The sequence below is a fragment of the Lampris incognitus genome, chromosome 13 (assembly GCF_029633865.1).
Source record: "Lampris incognitus isolate fLamInc1 chromosome 13, fLamInc1.hap2, whole genome shotgun sequence".
NCBI classification, from domain to species: domain Eukaryota; kingdom Metazoa; phylum Chordata; class Actinopteri; order Lampriformes; family Lampridae; genus Lampris; species Lampris incognitus.
This window is the reverse complement of record NC_079223.1, coordinates 19,175,392-19,201,529: the sequence shown is the minus strand read 5'-3', so window position 1 is coordinate 19,201,529 and position 26,138 is coordinate 19,175,392. Positions and strand designations below refer to the sequence as shown.

Below are 26,138 nucleotides of genomic sequence, written 5' to 3'. Positions count from 1 at the left end.
CATGGGGTCTTTGGTTGCAGTCTTAGCTATAAGAGTTGGCTCCGTAACACTTCTGCTATTTATCGTATGTCATACTTACATTTTCATAAAGGGCTTGCAGAGTTTCCAGGTCCACAACAGTGTTGTCCATATTTAGGATTGCTTGGTAAAGGGAGAGAAGGGGAGATGGAGTTGATGTTCACACAGAAGTATGTGGGGGGCGTTTTTCTGCTTTGATCCAAAAATAGCCCTAGCAAGTCATAAAATGATCATTGAATCATCACAATTCATTGAAGAAGAAGCCAAACTAGCACTCTGATATCATTTCTTGGGGGCCTTCAATATCATGAGCGCTCAATCACAATATCTTTCCAGGGCAAGCGTAATAGTACTCAATGTTATGCTTTGTGTTGTGGGGCCAAAAGAGGCCTTAGTAGTATGATGTATTTACGGCGTGCAGTGAGCTACATAGCTATCAGCTCTCGTCATGATAGCATGCACGAGGCCACAAACTAAAACATAAATAGCGAGGTCTTAGAAACAGCGAGGTCTGTCAAAGGTACAAAGATCTGTGTTTGAACTCCGGTGTTTGAATTCCTGGTGTCGCCTTTTTGTCTCAGTGCGAGAACCTGGCGCCCGCGAGCATTAATCCTTTGAAAGTAAATGTTTAAAGACAAACAGAGCCTGGGGGTCTGCGGCGTTGAGGCTGAGGTGTTGCCGTACGCACAATCGCCCAGTGAGGCACTCAACACCTATATGTGTATTTCACCATGGAGTGGGCGTCCAAATGACTCATACTGTTTTGATCTGCTGCTCTGCAGCTGAGGTACAACGGGGGGGAAGGTAACCTCACACGGACGAGAGGACATGAGGTGACGGATCCAATAAAGTCCCAGATTTTAGTTCAGTGCAGCCCTCATCATTTTTCCGAGCCTGGACATTGATTGACAGGATTGTATTGACTCTGAACAAAGAAAGCTTTGCAAAAAAATAAAATAAATGCAGGAAGAAAGAAAAATAGAACGCAACTTCCTAACAGCTGAAAAAGTGTTTGAAGGAGACTCATAAACTCTGTGGCAGATGATAGAGGTTAGGTTTTATTGTCAGTTTTATCGTTATGGTCTTTAGAGCTTACAGTAAATGTGGTTGTTGAACTCGTGTTGCATTACAGATCCTCTGCACACAGTAGTGGTGGATATGGGTTTCAACAAGGTTAGGGGTGACACAGTAACAGGATACCGGAGTAAAAAACAACGGATCAATAGACTGTTGAATGCTCCTTTGAGGCGGTTTTTGACTGTCTTGGTTTTACTTTGACGCATAATGCAATCTATCTGTTTGGCCAAGGTCAATTTCCACTACATCAGAACTATTTTGACACCTTATCTACACTTCTCTCTCTCTTTTCCCCCCTCACCCACTGTCTTTCTTCCGCTCTGGTACCCAGTATCATTCTGCAACCCTTTGACTTTCACATTACGGCACCCTTGTGACCACAACCACTCTCCTCCTTTCAGCCCCCCCCCCCCAATTCTACTTGGCCAATTACCCCACTCTTCCGAGCTGTCCTGGTCACCCCCTCTGCCGCAGCGGGAAGGGCTGCAGACTACCACATGCCTCCTCTGATACATGTGGGGTTGCCAGCCGCTTCTTTTCACCTGACAGTGAGGCGTTTCGCCATGGGGCCATAGCATGTGGGAGGATCACGCTATTCCCCCCCAGTTCCCCCTCCCCCCTGAACAGGCGCCCTGACCGGCCAGAGGAGGCGCTAGTGCAGCGACCAGGACACATACCCACATCTAGCTTCCCACCCGCAGACATGGCCAACTGTGTCTATAGGGACGCCCAACCAAGCAGGAGGTAACACGAGGATTCGAACCGCCAATCTCCGTGTTTGTAGGCAACAGAATAGACCACTATGCTACCTGGGCACCCCTGCCTTTCAGTTTTCTCATGTCGCCCTCTGACCCTTTTGCACACTCTCCACCTCAATAACTACTGCAAAAAAAAACCCCATCCTTTTTCCCTCCACTCACTCTCTTTTGTTTGCGTCTTTATTTTCACTCTCGCTCTCTCTCCCCCTCGGTAATCATTTGGTTCTTATTAGTCTCAAATGGAGGCGGTGATGGAGAGGTAAGCAGACGGAGAGAGGATGCCGTATCATCACTCTGACACAGACCGCTCATGACCAAAATCCCATATCCATCTGCCAGCGTCTCACCCTCGGTACGATATCAAATACCAGATTGGCGCCTACAACCGCCGTCCGATGCTGTGACTGGCGATCCAAAGCCTCACAGGAAGCAAACGCTGCACGCAAGTGTCCTATGAAACACCTAGGGTGTTGGCCAAATTAGGGAAAAAACAACAGCTGTGAAGAAAATGAGAGCGCTGACTTCTCACTGTGCAATCGTATAGTCGTAAAAAAAAAAAAGGCTCTTCTCGTTTCTTTAGATGTTGAGGTCGGTGGGACATCTAACTGATCTGGTTGGTGTCACATTAGTCACTGTCTACAAATGTAAAATCCAGAGAGTAAGTAAACAATGATTCATCCGACTCAGTGGGACAAGAATGAAGCTGTGAATGAATCGTCCCTCTTTGGTAAACAGTTTTGTTCTCTTGATTCTCTCATCGTCCTAATCCTCTCAAATGCTCAGGGGCTCACGAGGTTGCCTCACAGATGTAAAAAGACAATAGAGATTGTTTGCATACAAATATATTACCGCAATAGTTACAATCTTTGGCATAGATGTTCTCATTTCTTTTGGTTGGACAAAGAGGATGTACAGCTTTTGGGGTTTCTTAAATAATGAATCCTTAAAGAAATCGCTGACAATGGGAATAAAAATCATTGCTGGGATTCTGAGTTGACAACATCATGCATGGACACCCGCGATGGAGGGGTGGCAAGTAGACATCCCTTTGATATGAGGGAGAAAACATAAAATGGGTTGAGAACTACCACACGTTACCGCTGAGGTATCTCCCTTTGGATCCCACCCAGTGTGATATACTGTAGTTTCTAATCAGGGGCAATTTATACACTATGGTAAAAACTGTCCTAACAGAGGAGATGAATGACATTGCTGATGAGAGTGACCCTTGAGTGCACTTCCGTTTCTCTGTCCACAGAATCACAGAGAACTGATTTGGAGAACAGCAAAGAGGAAAGGGCAAGAGTTCAGGTCACAATAAACTTTACAGATATTTTAGACCTGTTGTATAGGAGCAGTGGGCAGCTGGAGCACCCGGGGACCAACTCCGGTTCTTCATTCGATTGCCTTGCTCAGGGGCAAAGACAGGAGAATTAACCCTAACATGCATGTCTTTTTGATGGTGGGAGGAAACTGGAGCACCTGGAGGAAACCCATGCAAACGGGAGGAGACATGCAAACTCCACACAGAAAGGACCTGGGACGGCCTGGGGTTCGAACCCAGGACCTTCTTGCTGTGAGGCAACAGTACTAACCACTAGGCCACTGTGCTGCCAATGGATGACGGGTACGAAATACTGCACTGCTTGATATACTGGCTATAACTTTTTGGGGATATGCGTTTTGTGCCGCATCAGTGGTGCTAAAGATTAGATGTGAAAGATAGGACACATAGGACATTCCCCTTGAGTAGGATGGGGGTCTATGGAAAGGTGTTTAGATACATGGCTGAGCTATCAAGATTGGAGAGGGACCAGAAGGTAAGCATAACAGGAAGACAGTCCAGTTCAATCAACATCACCTCAAGGACTTCACTATAGCAAAGCCATTTAGACAAGATGAAGACGTAACGCAGTGTAGATGTACATAGGCTGGGGAATGCCAATAAAAAAGTGAGTGGAGTGATGAAGAGCGGGAAAGGCATTAACAATGTGTCTGCTATGACGTTACGGCTTATAATAGAGATAACTCAGCATACTGATGGTGAAGTGAAGAGTAAGATGAAAAAAAAAAAGCATTTTAATCACCATTTTTTAAACTTCATGGCTGACTTGCTCTTAGGTAGACAGCTTCTTCATTAAGTATGTCTTAGTTAAGAAATGAGTGGGTGAAAACTAGGCTTACCATTATGGATGTCCTTCATATCAAGATGAATACTGGACATCAGAATTCCCACAGCCTGGGAACGCTTATTATTCAACAGCTTCACCACCTGGGGGAGAGACAATTAGAGGAAGGCAGAACAGAGAGAGAGAGAGAGAGAGAGAGAGAGAGAGAGAGAGAGAGAGAGAGAGAGAGAGAGAGAGAGAGAGAGAGAGAGAAAGAGAAAGAGAGAGCGAGAGAGAAAGAGAGAGAGAGAGGCTGTACATTACTACTTCATTTTCCAGGATAAATGCATGTACGTGCACATGCAAACTTGCGTGCACTGTTTCCTGCATACTGGCACACAGACATTGATTAAAACATTGAATGGGTCAAAATTCTTGAGCCTGACTCTATATTATCTCTTTCTTTTAATGGGAAGAAAACTTTAACCAATTCGCCCACAAAAATTATGCAAATTACATCCCTGTCTAGATGAATTATAGTGATTGACAATTTTCCCTTATTTTCAAACTCTCCACCTTCCACATCTGTCAGACAACTGGGTGCTTATTTACCAAATAGAACAAAGTCATGTGGAGTATAACCTCAAGAACTGATAATGCATAATGCATATCACGTGGTGAGAGGTTAAAGACACATACATACATACATACATACATACATACATACATACATACATACATACATACATACATACATAAACATGAATATATAGACAACTATATGTACAGTAAGTAAAGAGATATTGAAAATTTTGTCAAAGTAAAAAAGAGTATGCCAAACCCAATACCAATAACAGTAGTAGTCCAATCCAAAACTACTGCATTTCAAGGTCAAGAGCCAGGGGTAATTCTAACAAGGGTTGCAATGTCAACAAAAGTAAGCAGAACAATAATAGCTTGCACGGGTCAAACAGCCAAGAGACAAATAATAAGTGAACGCTGTTATCACGCATGATAAACAATATCCAAGTCGGACCACAGCTTGGCTGAGCAAGCAGAAGTGGGCGCTGGGTAGTGAAGGCGGTTGGGGTGGGGGGGTGGATAGAATAGGAAACCCTTGACTACCGCGATCCAGACAGAACGCTTCCATCTAAGCCAGATCACACAGACCGCAGACCTCTCAAACGCTCAGGAAGTTGTATAAACAGGCCAACTAACTCTGCCGTCTCAGCACAGTCACAACATAAGGAGACAGGCTTATCGAGAAACAGGCTCAGTGGACATGCAATAGACAGACAGGGACAGATAGGTGCATGATACTGGTGGTTGTGAAAGAAAGATTTTAATTATATAACATGAAGCGCGGCAGTTCACTTTGAGACCGAGTCCAATAATGGCCCGACATCGAAGGATCACGTTAGCTTTGGCTTCATAGATCTTAAATAACATTTCATTGGTAATATTACTGGTATTATTTTCCAATAAAACACAGATGGATACAGGAATGGCTAAACCACTGAAGGTTATTGGAATATCTAATTATTTAGTGACAAACATGTTCCCCCTCCAACAATAGTGTCTCTAGAAAACAAAACAACCGTGAAAGACTCAACAAATAGAGCATTTTTGGATTTTCTAACAGAAACCATATGTTCTCCGAGATTCTGGCTTAAATAAATGGTTTAACTCATGTCAATCATCTGCCTATCATGTGTGTGTATTTCTTTCTGATTGCACTAGTCAGACATATAATTAATACTCTGTTTTCAACCTTGGCCAGTACGGATTTTCATCCTATACAGTTCTTAACCAAATATGACTCACAAACCCTTGAGGATTTATTTGTCCTGCCAAGGAAAATTAAAAAGACAGCAGGAAAACAGCATGTGAGTATAAAAGTAGCTTTCTCTGTCATGTCAATACTTCTCAAATATTGATGCTGCATGTCAGGCATTATTTCATCGCGTGCTCAGGCATTTCATACAGTTTGGTGATTCTTTCAAGTGTCCGCCGATTCATTAACTCTTAGGTCAAATATGGAGATGTTGGAGCCCAAAAGCATAATTGGGTTTATGCTATTCCACAACCACCTTTCGTTTAATGAGAATCACTATGCACTGTTGCAATAGAAAAACAGATTACACATCCTGTGCAAAGTAGTGAGCAATGTATGGAGGATGAATTTTAAGCAAAAATATTGAGCTAATTTATGTATACTTGACATTAAACCTGCTTTGATTTGACATTATTCAATAATCACTGCTTGTTCTTCTTCCGCTGCCGGTGTGGGAAGATGGCGGCGCAAATTCACGTTTGCAGCAGCTTCACCCAGTACCGTCCATGCAGTGTCTTTGTCCACGTCTAAGTTTATCTTTGTTTGATGGCTGGGAGAGCTGACGCTGGATCGGCTGGGAAAGCTTGGTCTGCTGCATCCTGTGGGCCCTGTGACCACGGACCTGCCTGAAACTGTGCCCAAAGAGGAAACACCGAGGGCGGTCTGACAGGATGCGGAAGCAGGGCAGGCTAAGCTAACTGCTAGCCCATGCAGACCGGCGGTTCCAATAACACCAAGAGCGGTCTGGCGGCGGCCTCGCCTGGCATTGACTGTGTTTTTGGTGTCATCGTGTGAAGTGCGGGGAGGTGTGTCGAAGGTGTCTGGCTGGGAGAGCTGGCGTTGGATCGCCTGGGAGAGCTTGGTCTGCTGCATCCGCTGGGCCCAGGGACCACAGCCCTGCCCGGAGCTGCACCCTATGAGGAAACACTGAGGGCAGTCTGACAAGACACGGAAGTGGGGCAGGCTAAGCTAACTGCTAGCCCATGCAGACCAGCAGTTCTGACAGTCATCCTGCGTTTGTTCTCTTGGATAGTGATTTTTTTTTTGTAGTTTGATATATATGCTCTTGTAATTTTTGGATATGTGTTTTTGTCTTTGTGTTGTACTGCTGTGAGCTGGGGGAAATGATATTTTGTTTCAGTTCATGAACGCAAGTACATGAAATGAAATGACAAAGTGTTTCTGATTCCTGATTCTTCAATGTTCAGAGGCCATGAAACCCACTATCTTAGTATGTGACACAAATTTCAGCATTGGAAGCCAGTCAGACCTCAGGGGTGATTCATTCTATGATAATTCACATGATAACTATCATTGTCTGCCTGTTTTTGCCAGGGAACATCATGTGAACAGGATACTGTCAATCTACTGCCGCTTTAGGGGTTCAATCCAAGTATTGCTGTGCTGAGTTTGTATGTTCACCCTATGTTTATGGGAGATTCCTTTGAGCACTGTGGTTTTCTCCCACAGTCCAAATGAATGTTATATGAACAAATTGTCTGTGTGGATAGTGTGTGGGGGTCCTATGATTGACTGGCGTCCTGTCCAAGGCGTCTTCCCACTTTCCACCCAAGCCAGTTGGGGTGGGCTCCAGTCCCCAGAACCCATTACTAGATTAAGGAAGGGTAGCAAATGAATGAAGGCATTCAATAAGCAGGTTATATGAGGTAGGTTGTACAGCCCCATTCCCATGTGCTTAACTTCCTGGCTGCTGCCTTGATCCTAATAGGAAGCACTGTTGCCTTCTTACAGGCACTCCTTGGTATTGTAGATGTAGCTAGGACCCATCCTCTGGTGGATGGGTCACTGCTATCATGTGTAATGATGTAAACAAATCAGTTCTTACTGTCTCTGAGTGTCTTCTGAAGACACAAAATGGGAGCATTAGCCACCCGCGGTGTTTCCACACTGTTGATGTCAGCAGAGGGCATTTTCTTTTGGCTCCCGTGGGTGTTTTTTAAGACATGCATGTCCAACTGAGCATTAATGTCAAAGCAACTCTACTGGTAGCTCCGGGCAAGATGCTTGTCCCATCTCAGCAGTGGGTTGGACTGAAGTTTAAGAAAGACCACACAAAGGGATGGCTGCCTTAGAAATAAACTTAATCGGTCCCGATGTGTCCTGGAGTTGTCTCTCAAAGACTGGTAAAGTCAATGGAGCTCAAATGTAAGTAGTTGCAGCTCAAAAGTTCTGTGTAGTCTATGTGGAACAAAATACTGTTTTGCCATTATCGGGTATTAGAAGAAGATACATCCATTGTCACCGTACATACACACAATGAAATTTTTCTCTGCATTTAACCCAGCCTCTGTACACATACTAGACACAGCGTTGCAGCTGCAGCACCCAGGGACCAACTCTGGTTCTTCTTTCCATTGCCTTGCTCAGGGCCACAGACAGGAGTATTAACCCTAGCATGCATGTCTTTTTGATGGTGGGAGGAAACCGGAGCACCCAGAGGAAACTCACACAGACACAGGGAGAACATGCAAACTCCACACAGAAAGGACCTGGGACGGCCTGAGGTTCGAACCCAGGACCTTCTTGCTGTGAGGCAACAGTGCTAACCACTGGGCCACCGTGCATGCCACCATTATTCACGCCACCATTGTTTCGTGTGCTGTTTCATGATGTTATGCTCAGGGGAATCATCCTACCCACCACTCTGTCCCCCTTTTCCAGCTGCTTCACAGTGAGATGGAAACACTGACACAGCATATTTCATGATTGTTGTTTCACCATGGTTGTTGGAATTGTTGTTGTTCTTCCTCCATATCTACAGTCCTGGGATTTTATTTCCTATTCAGTATTTGTTTTATGATCCTGTTATGTTCCATATAAAGCATTTTGTAACATTGTTTTATAAAATGCGCCATAAAAAATGTAATAATACTATTTATAACAAATACTAGAAGAAAGAAGAAAGCAATTTTATTTTGTCATTGTTCAGTTACAATGAAATTTGTTCTTGGCATTTAACCCATCTTATTGTATAGGAGCAGTGGGCAGCTGCAGTGCCTGGGGACCAACTCCAGTTCCTTCCATTGCCTTGCTCAGGAGCACAGGCAGGAGTATTAGCCCTAACATGCATGTGTTTTTGATGGTGGGAGGAAACCGGAACACCTGGAGGAAACCCACGCAGGGAGAACATGCAAACTCCACACATAAAGGACCTGGGACGGCCCGGGGTTCAAACCCAGCACCTTCTTGCTGTCAGGTAACAGTGCTAACCGCTAGGCCACCATGGCACCTTTTTTTTTAAACTACTACTAAGATGACTACAACTGCTACTACTAATAATGATAATGATAAACACATCCACAGTATACTGCTAGTCCTCAGTCTGAGCATGCAAGTCTAGCATAGGGAAAGCCTGCTGGTCTTTAGTGTTTCTTAGTGTTTCCTGTCTCCTGTGTTGTCTTCCCACAGGGTCAGATTACTTGATAACACCTGCAACACTCTTCCGCTCTCCGTTTCTTACAAAGGCAAAACTAAATATGCGATTACAGTACCTAAGAGTCCCACTATATACAGGTGTTACATAGTTTTGATTGTTACTCCTCACTGCTTGCTCTCTGTACACAAAGATCACCATCGTTCCCTAACTTGCTGGATTAGATATTTAGCTATACTGATGGTTTGAGGTAATTAGATGCTGTTACACAGATAAACTTATCAAACCTTTGTTCATGTCCTCATTTCTTTGCTAAGACAAATTGCTAGTGTGTCTACTTGCCAATTTAAGTTTCTTTCTATTAATTGCAAACACAGTTTGAACTTGAAGTGTGTTGTCTCTCTCTCTGTAAGCATAGTGACAACCTGACTTAATTGCTGTTGTTGATTTGTTTGTTTGCTTTTTAGGTTACTTCAAGCGAACAAGATTATGTGTTTAGCCTCAGCCGGCTTGAGGTAATACAACTATATTTCTATTTAACCTGCTGAATACGAGTCATGTTCCACTAATGTACTCTGCCTATGACCACAGTGGGGGAATTTTACACGCGAGTTGGACAGGAAATACTCCCAGACCTACAAACAGATTGCAGCATGACAAAGGATATTGGGAAGGGAAATTCACAGCTTGACTGTTAAAATCAGTCAGAGGGACACCGCAACACGAATTACAGCCACCAGGTCACCCCCCCCACCCCCCACCAGTTGCTCTCCTCTCCTGCTCTCTCAGCAGTCGTCACTGTTGTGAGGTTTCCTGACCACACGCTTGCCTCTGGCTCCACGTCACTGAATGGTCACGAGTGTATGTGCGTGTGTGTGTTGGGGGGGGGCAGTGAGGAGGGTAGTGGTGGTGGTGGGGTTGGGTTTGAGGGGATTACACCACATAATGGCTGTCTGGCTACAGCAGTTCCTCCTCTCAGTCGGTGGCTGCTGGGAGTCGGGGTGACTGGGAAAGTGGGACAGTGAGGAGAGATGGAGGGGACGGGGCCAGGAGGAGGAGCGAGACACAACAAAGATGCAGAAAGAATGGGAAACATAGGTAGCCGGAAAAATAGGCTCCAGTGGATATGCAAATATACAGTAACAAATGCACATCCACTAAACATCTCTCGCTCCCTCTCATTTGCGCGCGTGCACACACACACACACACACACACACACACACACACACACACCTGTTTGGCCTTTGACTTGCTGATGGTGTCTGATATCGGCTTTTTCTTCTCTTTGACAGCACTTTTGGAGAAGAGTTCCACAAACTCGTCAAAGTTCACAGCTGGCTCCTCAATCTTCTCCCATACTAATGACCCACTGTACCTGCAGAGGGGATCAAAGAAGTGCATTTACAGTATATGTATGTAACAGCGTTCAAATCAAACACATGTTTCATATTGTAGAGTGAAGCAGAGTTTCAGTGACCTTCAAGATTAATTTCTGTTTGAGGCTAATTTCCTCTGTTGTTGGATCTGAGTCATACCCGCTACTAGAGATCAAGGAAACCCAAATCCCATGACACCACTGTATTACATAACCATGCCACCCTACAGACTAACAATCTGAAAGTAATATACTGGAAAAATGCTTCAGTTGTATACTCACAACAAGCCCAAACACTAACCCATAAAGACTCATTCAAGGGATGATCTCTACCTGCCTCTACCTGCCGTTCATAGTAACCTCTGAACTCCAAAACACAAAAATCAAAAAGCAGATTTAGTGAATTTCTAAATAAAAAAGCCAGGGTTGTGTATGTATCTATTCATAATCAATATTAACTGTCACCAAACAATAATTTATTTGTATCTAAATGCAACTTTCCGTTAAAAAAAAAAAAATACAAAACACATGAAAAAAAATCGCTGATCAGTAAAATAGATCAAACCCTTATCAGATACAAACATGGACTTCTTTTATTTAAATGTAGAAAAATAAATTAATATTGTGCTCTTGGAGGGAGCACCTGGTTCAAGTCAAGCCAGCACTCACCAAAAGCCTGGCACATATCCCTCTTATTTTCCGCTATGTTACCATGTCTAAGGGCTCTTGGTTTGTGTGGCTGATCTGTATCTTCAATGTTCAAGCTTCCTCTCCAATATCCACAGTTCAGAGAATAACTTCACAGGAATGATCCATGTCTATCTTCACTTTACATGACCAGCCATGCATCTTGTTTACATCCTGTCTCTTGACAGCTGTCATAGGTCACTGAACAAACCTCCTGCTTGCATACAAATGACACAAACCGGTTGTCAGTGACTTTCATATGGTGGTCCCACCCTAGCCAGATTTCCTAATTTTATTAGGTATTATTATTATTGTTGTAATTATTATTGTTTTTATCATTATTATTATTGTTGTTGTTATTATATTATTAGTAGCAGTAGTAATAGTTGTAGTAGTAGTTGTAGTAGTGTTATCACTATTATCCTTTATTTGTATTACGACCATCATTATCGTTAGCAGTGATTAGCATCATTATCATTAGCTGAAGCATTAATTTTATAATTTTCATTAATGTTTTTTCTTCATTTGATGTGATTCTTTGACTCAAGAAAAAGTTTTAAAAAAATCATCTTTGGACGGCATCACCAAAAAATATGCAGGTATTATTCTTAACTTTCAGTGGAATTTTATTTAGTTCACAGATTGCTCTCAAGCCACATGATGCTCTTTTCATATGCAGTCAGACAGCCTTTGTATCTATTTTATCCTTTTTTAATTCTTGCTTTTCTCATACTGTGGTGTCCTTATTCTTTACCCCTCCCTCTCTTGTATACTTACTTTTTAGCATGCAGTTGTATGCGTGTCCAGTAGAGGGGCTTCATGGGCTTGGGTGGCTCTATGAGAGCCTTGGCAGAGACTGCCTCCTGGACCATCACGGAGGGCATAGGGCCTGGGGGTGGAGGGGGTCCAAAGCCAGGGGGAGGGGGTGGAGGAGGGGGTCCAAAGCCAGGGGGAGGGGGGTGGCGGGGGAGGACCCATACCTGGGAGAGGCGGTGGCAGAGGGGGGCCCATACCTGGTGGTGGTGGGGGAGGAGGAGGTGGCGGCCCAAAGCCTGGCGGTGGGGGCGGGGGAGGTGGGGGTGGTGGGGCTGTTGCACCCCCTGGCAAAGGTGGTGGTGGGGGCGGTGGGGGTTTTGCACCGCCTGGTAAAGGTGGTGGTGGTGGTGGCAGGGGTGCTAGTGGTTGTTGGACTGGGGGTATCCCTCCAGAGAACTTGGGTGCTGGTGGAGGGGGAGGAGGAGGCTGGACATTGCTTTGCTGCTGCCTCTGCTGGCAGGTGCAGACGAAGCCACCTGCAGGTCTGGGAAGTGTAGAGTTGGGAGTTGACAGGGAGGCCGGAAGGGAGGCAGGGGATGAGACGCTTGCCAAGCCCTTGCTAGAAGGCACTTCAAACTTAAACCCCTCTTCCAAGGGTGATGTCTGGACGGCGATCTCCTGGCTTGAATTTTTTGACCTCCTGCCTCTTGTGTTGGAGGACTGGTGGGTGGTGGTAGCAGGAAGTTCTACATTATCCTCCCTGTCCTTTGCCATTGAGGCTTGTTGGCCCTGCAGCACTGCGATCTTAATCTGCAAGGCATTGATGGTCCTCTCAAGCTGGGGGATGAGACACTCTTCCTCCTCCGAAGATGACTGAGCTGACTTTAACAGGCTTGAATCTGCCTGCCAGGGAATATGAAGAAGAGTTTAGAATGGCCTGCTCTCACATGAAAGTTTGCAACAACAAAGAAAACAAAAAGGCACAGGGTTATGTTTCGTGTCCTCCTTATTTTTGAAATCTCTTTTGAAAACAGGCAACCAAGCCTATTGCGCAATACATCATAAATCCTGAAATGCAGCAATCCTTCCAAATCTTTGGATTTGCCACCGAGTGTTGGACACGACATCTTTCAATAAATCTCATTTAAAAGCGACACGACACACCCTGTATAAAAAAAGCAAAACACCCACAACCGAGGGAGCTTAATGGCAGGGCTGTGAGCTACAGAAGGTTCAAGGAAGTCCATTATGTCTAGACGCCATCAGACCTCTGGCTCCAGACTGGTTAGGCCAGGGATGAGGGAGGACTCCAAGAGATTTGACCCCAGAGACAGGGAGTCTCACTGGGCCTCACATGGGCCATGGGGAGGGCCTGTGTCTGCATGTACACATTCCCAATCTGCGGTCACATCCCTGAATCCTATTAAGAGTGTTTGGTCTTTATGGCCTCCCTGATATTTATTTCTACTAGGGAATGAGTGGGCTTGAAGCAATGAGCCGAGAAAAAAAGTTGATTAGGACAAGGCTGACCTCTGGTGGGTAAATATTACTGACACAGTATCTCACTAAAATAAACCATACCTTTAACAGAAACTCATCTTTCTAGCTGCTATGTACAACATTTTAGATTGTATGATAACAGATTTTAAGTGGGAAGATTGAAACATTTAAATGTGCTGAATACACGATACCATGTTCTAGACGAGTGAGAAGATAATAATTCAATTATGGAAACACATCTATCCAGACAGGGTGTATTGTAAATAAGAGCAATGCACACTGATTTAGAAAGTGCCGTATGAAGCTGGTAGAGATGTAACCATAAATGTAACCAACCTGAGAGTGGTGTCCTTTAGGTGCGCTGGTTAAACTTTGCTTTGGAGGGGGCCACGCAGCCTGTAATCTGCCAGTGGTTCGCCCCCCATAGAGTTCCCATAGGTGGGTTGGCACCTGCAGGCCTAAAGAGGCCCATGTATACAGCTGTTCCTCCTGCACAAGGTCAAAGAAAAGTGTATATGCCCACATAGGAGTTCAACAAATCAGAGCTTTAACGTTAAAAACAACCGTTGGCTGCACCTGTTGGAAGACGAGCAATTTTACATGGTAACATACTGTGTAGGCTACAGCGGTGTGCGGAAGGAAATAAAGGTTAAGGGTAACAACAGAAGAAGCAACAGAGATAGACTTGCAAAGCAAAATGAGAGTGTGGAGAATCCTGGGGATTGAGAAGTCATACTACTATATGTCCCTGTATATTTATATCCAGTATACAAACTGCAGTTGTTCCGCTTCTATTGCATCCATATCCCATGGTCTTACAGCCCTCAAGGAAGTTCACTAAAGTTTGACTGAGTTTTTGTGATTCATCACGAGCACTGTTTACATCAAGTTCTTCATACAGTTTCTTTATGGAAGTTTTTATTGGACTTTAATAGTTGTAACCCACAGAAGACAATCCACAAATGTGTACCATGATCCACAAATTTCCCTTTCCACAAGCATGTATTTTTTTTATTTGTGTTGTGTAAAGTCATATCTACAAAAATGCATACCAATTTGCAAATACGTATGACAACTCTGTAAACACATTTTAATTTCATAATAAAATGTTATGTTTTACAAATGTAAATAGTTTCACCACGACAAATATGTTTAGAGTGATATATACATATCTGTGGATCCATTTGTACTTGTGGAAGGTCTTTTGAATATTTGTGCATCGCTTCCTGTCAGTTTGTGGGCCACGTGACATTTGTGACTTCCCTCCTATTTGTTTGCGGATTTTTGTCCGCAACAGATCGGTAGCAAAACTCTACAAATGAGATTTGCAATTACTAGATACACCAGCAGGCGGCGACATTCCCTCACATGATAGAACTACAGTCTACAGTTGAACTACATACGGAACTAGTTTATAGTTGTATAGTTGTTTAAAGTATTCATTAAAAAAGTGCATTTTTAATAGCAAAAAGTGAAAAACAAGTGCAATACATTTAGGCACACTTTAAACATTTTTCAGAAAAGTATGCTATAATTACACTGGAATGTAGTATTTTGAAGTGGGCTTTATAGAATACATGTGAAAATGTACTTACTACACTTTCACAAAGCTTTATTCAAATACTTTTGACAGACGATACCAGTGTGTGTAATACAAATATCTATTTTACTTAGTATAATGTAAATAAATACAATAAATACATTGCATTTATATGGTGCTTTTCTATTCCACCGACCACTCAAAGCGCTTTTCAATTTTACAATAGTAGCATGCTATAAAAGTGTACTTAAGTACGCTGTTTGAATAAACTTAAAGTGAATTTTAATCAAATAGTATTTATTTGCAGTTATAAAAAGTAATTCAATATACATTAGACTAGTATTTGAGTTACAATTTAATGTATTATATGTACAAGTGTATTATATGTTAATGCCAAAGAGTGAACAAAAAGTGTATTAGTTTTAAGAACGCTTTAATCTTTTTACATCAAAGTATGTTATAAGTTAATTGAAATGTAGTATTACCGAGTGGGCTTTATAGACTACATAACTACTATACTTATTATATGCTATTGCAAAGCTTTCTTTAACAACTCTGACAGGAAAGCATAACATATATTAAACATAAATACATTTATACTGTACAAATTAAGCAGTAATTAATGATAATTTTGACTATATTTTGTTCATACAAGACTGTATACTAGAAACAATTGTCAAAAGTAGGCGCATAGTTATTTAAATATGAATATAAAACAAGTTCATTGTGATAAATGATTTAAAAATAAACTGTATACTTTTACAGAAAAGTTTAGATGGAGATGAAAATCAGAGAAGAGTCCAGCTGGCCAGCAGCAGTACAATCAATGCAGTGTTGATGGTGGCTTGGAGTCCAGCGATGATAACAGTTGGCACCGGAGAGATGAGGCCAAGTTGCTGCTGAGAGACAGGGAGAAGAAAGGGATGAAAAGGATCAGTGATATCTCAAAGTAATTCCACATCACATCATCCCCATAATCATGTGGCAGAAACACACCAGTGACACCGTGGCTTAGAAAGCATATAACCTTTAAATTACTGTCACGAGGATAATGATCATTTTGTGTTGATCAGGTCAACTGTTCTACTTCTGAGTCCATCACTATAGAACCAGAACCTTTACTGGTCACCTGATATCAGTAAATGTAGGCTATTGAACTGATTTGTAATTCCAGTTGTATTGTGAACTACCAATTAGTTTGAAATCCATAGGTTGATGTCCTACGTCACATCCAAGCCTTACGCTTAATGTCCTAGCTTTACACAGCGCTGCACCCTTGCCAAAACAGAGTAGCTAACGCTTCATTGTAACTAGCCCCCCCACACACACACACACACATGCGGTTTGTGTTTACCCAACATTGGTCATACAAGTTTAAAGTTGTCAGCATCTATTTATTGCTGCTATTCATGCCTCACACACAAAATCTATCTGTACCTGAATTAAACGATTTAACGTGAGATAGTTTGTACACAACTACCACAGCTAACACTAATTTAGCCAACTGTAGCTAACGCCAGTAAGTAAGCGAGCACAGCACACTCACCTGGAGATTACCATCATGAATCCGATCCTGAATCACGACCGTTGGTTTAAATAAAGTTGCCCCACTTTGTCTTTCGCCTCCTGGTTGAAGCCAGGATTCTGTCCTCCTCCTCCTGTTGAACAGATGCGGATGCATGGTAGACTCTTGTTCAGCCTTCTTCCAGTTCAGACTGTAGTTCCATCGACCCATGTGAGGAAATGTCCCCATCTTCTGGTGTAGCTAGTAACTGCACCTCACATTTGTGATTTTTTTTTTCTACAGCTTTGCCGTGGTACGAATTGGACAAAAAGCCACAAACAAATAGGAGGGAAGTAACAAAAGTCACGTGGCCCAAAAACTGTCAGGAAGTGATCAAAAATGTGCAAAACCCGTTTCACATGGATCCACAAATGGACATATATCATTTTACATGACCGGCAGACATACCACAAATAACGGAAGCTAAGTAGGTATCGACTTCGCTAGTACTTGGATGAGAGACCTCCCGGGAAATTTGAGTTGCTGTCGGAAGTGGTGTTGGTGGGCAAGTAAGGGACAGTCTTCCCTCTGGTCCTAATAAAAACAACAAATATCAAATCCCAATGTTTTTTTTATTGCCCTGTAAAGTGTACAGAGACTCCTTGGGTGATGTTCACTTTAAATAAACCGTAGTTGAATGCCCCAGTGCAGAGACGGGGACAATGTGCTGTAGGAGACGTCGTCCTTCGGATGAGACGTTAAACTACGGTGACCAGATCCCAACAATCCAGATGTGGGACAGAGAGTATGTGGGACACGTTACCAATGCTGAGATGTAGTCTAAAATTCTGATATGTCTTAATTAAAAAATAAACATTTCTATTCTGCCCCTTAGCTCGTAAAGCATCTCTAAGCTTTGCTCTCTGGTTGATTCAGTAGCACACAATAGACTATGCAGGTTACAGGTTAGGCCTTTAGCATGTGAAGGACTTCATGTCCAGTCGCAGCTAGGTCATTTTCTTTTGACTTGTTCGTAATCTGGCGGTGTATGTTAGCAGACGATTCATCACCATCCTCATAAAAGTCAAGGATCTTGCTTTTCAAACCCAACTCTAGTGTCCAATATCTAACAGACAGTGGGAAAAGTTTTGTAGTGCCGTGATTAGAAGCATCTGAAGCCACTGGGGAAAATGGCGTGTGTGCATGTTTTGTCACTTTGTAGCTGAACCATTGGTGTTTTTAATTGTCTCAAACAAGTCTCCGCAGAGGCAGGTGCAAGCACATCTGTAACTATGGACGCTGCTTTTGTACGACCACGTTTCATTTTGCAATGTCCGAGTCTGGAAAAATGACCGGTGCTAGCTAATTTACCAATCTGGTGGTGACCTGTACGAGTGGGAGTGCTGTGCAGTGTGATAAACGCTAGTTATTTTAGCTGCTGTTACCTTATCTGTCTGGCAAGCATCTTTGAGTTTCGGTAGGAATGAGTCCATAGATCGGCACATCGCTTTCTGAGCCACACTTTTCTTGTGAGACTCGCGTGTCCTGGCCGTGTTGATTCACGTCGTATTCCCCTTCGCATGAAACTGAAAAATAACTGGCAAATTTCGCAACAAAAAAACCCCCATCTCTGGGACTCGCCTTACACCGGCTTCAACCAGTCATACATTGTTTACCAGTCTTTGTTGTAGCTGTATTTCCTTTTCTTGGCGTTATTGTCATATTCCGCCTAAATCTGCAGGGATTTCGTTGTGACTGGCCATTTTCCCCGTTGGGCGTAGCCTGCGGCAACGGAGACGCTGACAGGTTAACCTGCACTTGACCCACGTGTGTCCAGTTTGATTGACGTCGAACACAGCCCTGTGACGACAGCCTTCGCTGCTTTCTTCACAGTCATTGGATAAAGGCCAGTTTTTAAAGTAGCGTCTGTCCTGCAGTGGTTTGACTTTTGAAAACCAGAGCCAATCAAAATGTGGGACATCGTCTCACTATGTGGGACGCGGGACTGACTCGCTGTGGTCAATAAAGATCCCATTGCATTTCCGCAAAGAGTAGGGGGTTTCCCGGTGTCCTGGCAAAATTCCCAACCCGGCTCTCTCCATCTGGCCACCTAATCATCCCCCCATGTAATGCCTCTCCACCTCAAGCTGATGCGTGGTGAGTGTTCTGGCGCAAAATGGCTGCCGTGCACCACCCAGGTGGGTGCTACACATTGGTGGAGGTTGAAGTGAGTTACCCCTGTAGCGCCGCATTATGTAATAACGCCGCATTATGTAATAATGTAATAAATTTTCACATCATGTAATAACGCCACGTTTTTTTCAAATCAAGACATACATTTTGGTGGTTTATTACCTAATGCACCAAATTATTACATTTTCTTCATAAAAAAGTGTAACATCCGCATTTTGTAATAAGTTGTTACATATTGCACCGGTTATTACAAAATGTGGATGTTACACTTTTTTATGAAGAAAATGTAATAATTTGGTGCATTATGTAATAAACCACCAAAATTTATGTCTTGATTTGAAAAAAACGTGACGTTATTACATAATGATGTGAAAATGTATTACATTATTACATAATGCGGCGTTATTACATAATGCGGCGCTACAACCCCCTTCAATGTAGAGCGCTTTGGGTGTCTAGAAAAGCGCTATATAAAATCTAAAGATGATAATGATGATGATGATTATTATTACATGTATTTGTTTTGGTGAAACTATTTACATTTGTAAAATCTGTAACACTTATGTGAAATTAAAGTACATGTTTACGGAGTAAGTTGTGCATATTTGCAAATCGCTCTGTATTTTTTTGTGGCTATGACAACGTAAGACGTTGAGGAGAGTCCCACAACAACTGAAACGCACTTATATTTTACAAAGTTTTACCTCTCTATGGTTAATGATCAATCCGTAACGATTTCAGAGCCCAGACATTACTCTAATACGCAAATATAAACACTGTATGAAATAAGACACTTGGATCTAAGTTGAACATGGAAACTGGATGAGTCCCACAGGTATCTATTCTAGGCCCATTCCTATTCCTTATTCACATCAATGACCTTACTGTAGCATCGTCCTCCATGTTCCCAGTACTTTTTTGCCGATGATGCCAATTTATTTGTTTCACATAATAATTTCGCTGTCCTTATGGTAAAAGCTCACTTTGATTTAGGTAGAATTTTCAAATGGTTCCAATAAAACAAGTTATCTCTTAACATAAAAAAATCCAACTTTATCATATTTACATGAAAAAAAATATTGTAAATCTAATTCTTGTCTCTCCATTGGGAATAACCCAGTGGCACAGGTGTCATCCACAAGTTTCTTTGGAGTCTTGACTGATGAAACCCTAAGCTGGAAGAGTCATGCTCGGTTTGTTTGCAATAAAATATCAAAATCTATTGGCATCATTTGGCAAAATTCAAAGTTTTATTCATCAGAAGTGTTTAATAACTCTTTATTATAGCCTACTTTATCCTTACCTTACCGCTGTAATATCACTTGGGGAGCTACTTATCCCACTAAACTTCGGAGGCTGTATATTTTACAAACAAGGTTCTGTAGAATTGCCACATTTATCAGCAGGGCAGAACACTCAACCCCTCTCTTCTTCAGTCGGCTCAATATTCTATTAATTTTCAACATAACTACATATCAGACTTGCATTTTTGTTAATTAAATTTTGTACCAGCCTGCTTCGCTTCATATGTCTTGTTAAGTATTCTTTCAGCCTAGCTGTGATGTACATAACTATAATACAAGACATGCCAAATACTTACGCCTCCCAGTGTTTCCTACTGGGCTCTGCCAATGCTCTTTTAGACATAAGGGGGCTCAGCTATGGAACAATTATATTCAAATTGCATTTCAGTCTACCTCACTCAAGAATTTCAAATATAGGCTTCGGTCCTGTCTGATAAGCCAAACTATCCAAACTGATCATATTTGACTTTAATTGATCTCTCTCTCTCTCTCTCTCTCTCTCTCTCTCTCTCTCTCTCTCTCTCTCTCTCTCTCTCTCTCTCTCAAGTTGACCGAACGTGCATGTGCATGCGCAAACACACGCTCACTATATTAATTTATGCTGCTTATTTTATGTTTGCCTTCTTTTATTTTGTTTGCTTGCTTGTTTACTTTTGTGGATAGCATACTTTTGTATTTACTCATAATGCTTATTGAGGCGAACTTCCTTCTGTAAGCCCCTATGTCACAGCCTCTCGCCCTTGACATCAAAGCGATCGCCCTAGACACCTGCTACACCAGCTGACACCTGCTACACCAGCTGACACCTGCTGACCCCCCCCCTTCACCCCGGCACGCCAGCTGGCCATCAAGCAATCGCCCTCACCCTTAAAAGGCCTCCACTATGGACCAGTCTTCGCTGGAACGTCGCCATTCATGGACTTCTGCCTGCCTGCCTGCCTACGTGCCACTGAGCCAACTCCTGCTCTACCCCCGAGATCGGTCACTTCAATAAAGACTTGATTCTTCCCTTACCTGGTTGTCCCGTCTGCTTTTGGGTTCTTTCCTGACACGTGACAGTACGTTCCAGCCACTATGGACCCAGCAGACCATTCCACCACAGACCTGGCCACGGTCTGCTAGGCTGTAGCCAACCAGGGATCGGTCCTCGGCCAGCACAGCCAGGTGCTACAGGAGATGGCTGACGCCCTCCGTGAGCTCGGCTCAAAGATCTCCGGAATCCAGACCCAACTTAGAGCCTCCGCTAGCCCGGGACCCGCCCCTCCAGCTCCGCCACCCTCAGATTTTGGACTTTGTCGCCCTTTTTTGATGCAGTGTGAGATTGTGTTTAACCAGCAGCCTCAGTCATATTCCACGGATGGAGCCAAAGTCGCTTACATCATGGGTCTTCTCCGGGGAAGCGCTCTGGATTGGGCTACAGCGGTGTGGGAGATGCGGGCCTCCACTTCCTCATCCTACGCTGAGTTCACCACTGCTTCTCGCCATGTTTTTGATCATCCCGTGCGGGGAAAGGACGCTTCAAAAAGACGGATCTCTCTCCGCCAGGGTTCCCGCAGCGTCGCTGACTACTCAGTTGAGTTCCGTACGCTATCAGCGGAGAGCGGATGGAACAACGAGTCCCTCCAGGCCGGGTTTTCCAACGGTCTAAGCGAATCCATAAAGGACGAATTGGTTTCCTACCCCGAGCCTGGAGGGTTGGAGGAATTGGTTACCCTGGCCATTCGTGTGGACAACCGTCTCCGGGAGCGGAGGAGAGAGAGGACGCGCCGCTTTCCTGGTCACAACAACTTTCCACGGGCCACACCTCCAAACGCTGGGGGCCGAGGTCGCTCGACTGAGGCTGACGTCCTCCGAGAAAGCCCGAGGCGTGACTCCTCCCCAGCTTCGGAGCCGATGCAACTCGGCCGCTTCCGGCTCAACCCGGAGGAGCGTCAACGCCGCATCACCGAGAACAGCTGCTTGTATTGTGGTCAGCCTGGTCACTTTCTCTAACTCCTGCCCTCACCGTCCGTCAAACTAGCAGTCTCACGAGGGAGGGGGAGGATCCTCGTGAGCCCAACTGTCTGCCTTCTGTCTCCTCGTCCACGTACCCAGTTGCAAGCTACCATCAGTTTTAAAGTTCAGTCCACTAAACTTTTGGCTTTAATTGACTCTGGAGCTGATGAAAGCTTTTTGGATGCAAGTGTTGTGAAGCAGTTAGGTCTTGCCACTGTGAGTCTGGACCAGCCTCTTGAAACTAATGCCCTGGATGGACGTCTCCTGGCCCGGATAACCTCTAAGACCGAGCCTGTGCGCCTCCTGTTGTCGGGAAACCATCAAAGAGGAGCTAAGTTTTTTCGTTATCAATTCCCCATTTGTTCCCATTATACTTGGTCATCCCTGGCTGGTTAAGCATAGTCCCCATATTGATTGGTCATCGGCCAGAATTTCAAGTTGGAGTCCCGTCTGTCATGCCATATGCCTCCAGTCTGCTCTGCCTCAGTCTGTCCCCAGTCAGATGTCAAGTTCTGAGACCTCTGACCTGTCACTGGTGCCTCCAGAGTACCATGACCTCCAAGCCGTGTTCAACAAGCAGCAAGCTCTCTCCCTGCCTCCTCATCACCCCTATGATTGCGCTATTGACCTGCTGCCAGGCGCTCCCCTCCCCAGCAGTCGTCTATATAGCCTCTCCAAGCCTGAGCGGGAGTCCATGGAGAGGTACATCAAGGACTCCTTGGCGGCTGGTCTTATTTGCCCGTCATCGTCACCCCTTGGTGCGGGGTTCTTCTTTGTGGCCAAGAAGGACAAAACCCTCCGGCCGTGTATTGACTATAGAGGCCTCAATAACATCACAGTCAAGAATAAGTACCCTCTGCCCCTCATGACTTCTGCTTTTGATTCTCTCCAGGGAGCCACAGTGTTCACTAAACTAGACCTCCGCAATGCTTACCACCTGGTCCGGGTTCGAGACGGAGATGAATGGAAGACTGCCTTCAACACCCCACTGGGGCATTTTGAATATCTGGTGATGCCATTTGGTCTCACTAATGCCCCAGCTGTCTTCCAGAGTCTGGTCAATGACGTCCTACGTGACATGTTGGATCGTTTCATTTTTGTTTACCTGGATGATATCCTGATTTTTTCCAGAGACCTGTCAGAGCTTGTCATGCACGTCCGCCAAGTCCTTCAACGGCTACTGGAGAACCGCCTTTTCGTAAAAGCAGAGAAGTGCGAATTCCATGCCCCTTCAGTCACCTTCCTGGGCTACATCGTGGCCGATGGGCATGTGAGAATGGACCCCGCCAAGGTCAGAGCGGTTCTTGAGTGGCCAAGCCCGACCAGCCGTAAGCAGCTTCAGAGGTTCCTCGGTTTTGCCAACTTCTACAGATGGTTCATCCGCAATTACAGCCGCGTTGCGGCCCCACTAACCGCTCTTACCTCCACCTCCAGACAGTTCCTGTGGACCCCTGTAGCAGAGGCAGCTTTCCAAGCCCTCAAGCACCGCTTCACCACAGCTCCTATCCTCATCCAGCCAGACCCAACCAAACAGTTTGTTGTAGAAGTGGACGCCTCTGAGATTGGGGTGGGGGCGGTCCTTTCTCAGCGCTCCAGTGAGGATGGCAAGACACACCCCTGTGCCTTCCTGTCTCGCCGTCTCTCCCCAGCTGAAAGAAACTATGATGTGGGGAATTGTGAGCTCCTGGCGGTGAAATTGGCACTGGAGGAATGGCGACATTTTCTGGAGGGGTCTGAGCTTCCTTTTATAGTGTGGACTGACCATAAGAACCTGGAATACATCCAGTCAGCAAAGCGACTCACCGCGCGCCAAGCCAGGTGGGCGCTCTTTTTTGGTCGTTTTAACTTTTCTTTGACGTACAGACCTGGCTCCAGGAATGCCAAGCCCGATGCTCTGTCTCGTGTGCATGGGGAGGAGTCTGAGCCCAAGCTCCAACCTGACACCATCTTTCCCTCTACCTGTGTGGTTGCGGCTGCGGCTGTCACCTGGAACATTGAAAGGGAGGTCATGGCAGCACAACAGACTCAGCCTGACCCAGGTAACGGTCCCCCTGGGCGCTTGTTTGTTCCAGACCGGTTAAATCTAGTGTGTTGCAGTGGGCTCACTCTTTCAAACTTACCTGCCATCCTGGAGTAACCCGTACCCTAGCCTTCCTCCGTAGGCGGTTCTGGTGGCCTTCCATGACGGAGGATACTGGGTCTTTTGTTTCTGCCTGTCCTGTTTGTGCCCAGAATAAGCCCTCCACTCGGGCCAGTGCCAGTCTGCTGCGCCCCCTGCCTGTTCCACACCGTCCCTGGTCACATCTGTCCTTGGATTTCGTCTCTGGTCTACCCGCCTCCGACGGTAACACCGTTGTACTGACTGTTGTTGATCGCTTCAGTAAATTTGTTCATTTTTTGCCCTTGTCTAAACTGCCTTCGGCTCGAGAGACTGCGGATCTGCTGGTCAGGGAGGTTTTCTGGGTCCACGGTCTTCCCCGTGATATAGTGTCTGACCGTGGCCCCCAGTTTACTTCTGCTGTCTGGAAGGCTTTCTGCTCTGCCATCGGTGCCACCGTCAGCCTGTCATCGGGGTTCCATCCTCAGACCAACGGCCAGGCCGAGAGGGCCAACCAGGCATTGGCAACTGTTCTCCGCTGTCTGGTGTCTGCCAACCCATCCTCTTGGTCCTCACAACTTCCCTGGGTAGAATATGCCCATAACACCTTGCCATCGTCTGCTACTGGGTTGTCCCCTTTTCAATGCCTTTACGGCTATCAACCTCCCCTTTTTCCTTCTCAGGAGGTAGACATTCCGGTTCCGTCTGTCCAGGCCCATGTCCGTCGGTGCCGTCGGACCTGGTGGCGAGCCCGTGCTGCACTGCTCAGGGCCTCCAGCCGTTACCAGCGCTTGGCGGATCGTCATCGCACCCCTGCTCCGGACTACTCCCCCGGTGACCAGGTATGGCTCTCTACCAAGGATCTACCCTTGAAATCGGACGCTAAAAAACTGTCCCCCAGGTATATTGGTCCCTTTCCCATTGTCAAAGTCATTAACCCCTCTGTTGTCTGTCTGAAGCTGCCCCGCACTCTCCGGGTTCACCCTTCCTTCCATGTGTCCTGCCTCAAACCTGTCTCTACCAGCCCTCTAGTTCCTCCGGCCCCCCCGCCCCCACTTCCTCGTATGATCAACGATCATCCGGCTTACACCGTTCGTCGTCTCCTGGACTCTCGTTGCCGCGGTCGCGGCCTGCAGTACCTCGTGGACTGGGAGGGATATGGCCTGGAGGAGAGGTGTTGGGTCCCTCGTCGCCTTGTCCTGGACGCGAACCTCATCCGGGACTTCCACAGGACGCACCCTGACGGGCCTGGTAGGTCGCCCGGTGGCGCCCCTCGGAGGGGGGGTACTGTCACAGCCTCTCGCCCTTGACATCAAAGCGATCGCCCTTGACACCTGCTACACCAGCTGACACCTGCTGACCCCCCTTCACCCCGGCACGCCAGCTGGCCATCAAGCAATCGCCCTCACCCTTAAAAGGCCACCACTATGGACCAGTCTTCGCTGGAACGTCGCCATTCATGGACTTCTGCCTGCCTGCCTACCTGCCACTGAGCCAACTCCTGCTCTACCCCCGAGATCGGTCACTTCAATAAAGACTTGATTCTTCCCTTACCTGGTTGTCCCGTCTGCTTTTGGGTTCTTTCCTGACACATGACACCCTAGAGTTGTTGTTTTTTTAATCTCATCACATCTTGCTTATTTTCTTTGGTTGTTGTGTTTTTGCTGCTTTGTTTTATATGTGCAAATAAAATCAAAATCAGAAATAAGACACAACATGGATCTGAAAAGAGAATGCTCTCACTGTCTCACCAAACTCCAGGAGACTATTGATTAAGAAACGCAGCATTGCACTGTTTCTGTATGTTACAACGTGCAAGATTACTGTACACTGTACCACTAAAATAAGGCACATAAGTCATTCGTAAGAATATGAGGCTCTTTGCTGCCTGTTTTGGCGAAAAATGTAGCGGGCTGAGCTTTTTCTTTCAAATCAAGTAAGCAAATAAGTAAGTAATATTTTCTCGGCAAACTACAGTATGGGATTTTTATAGCAG

At 45.1% G+C, this 26,138-nt stretch overlaps 1 protein-coding gene across 1 annotated transcript in view; it reads right to left on the bottom strand.

The window, feature by feature from the left end:
• fmn2a (formin 2a) overlaps positions 1-26,138 on the bottom strand; it is a 74,010-nt gene that overhangs the window by 32,282 nt on the left and 15,590 nt on the right. Inside the window, 6 exon segments of the mRNA XM_056292303.1 lie at positions 80-141; positions 4,038-4,125; positions 10,424-10,565; positions 12,030-12,202; positions 12,204-12,911; positions 13,845-13,997. Of these exon segments, the coding sequence (XP_056148278.1) occupies positions 80-141; positions 4,038-4,125; positions 10,424-10,565; positions 12,030-12,202; positions 12,204-12,911; positions 13,845-13,997 (1,326 nt within the window).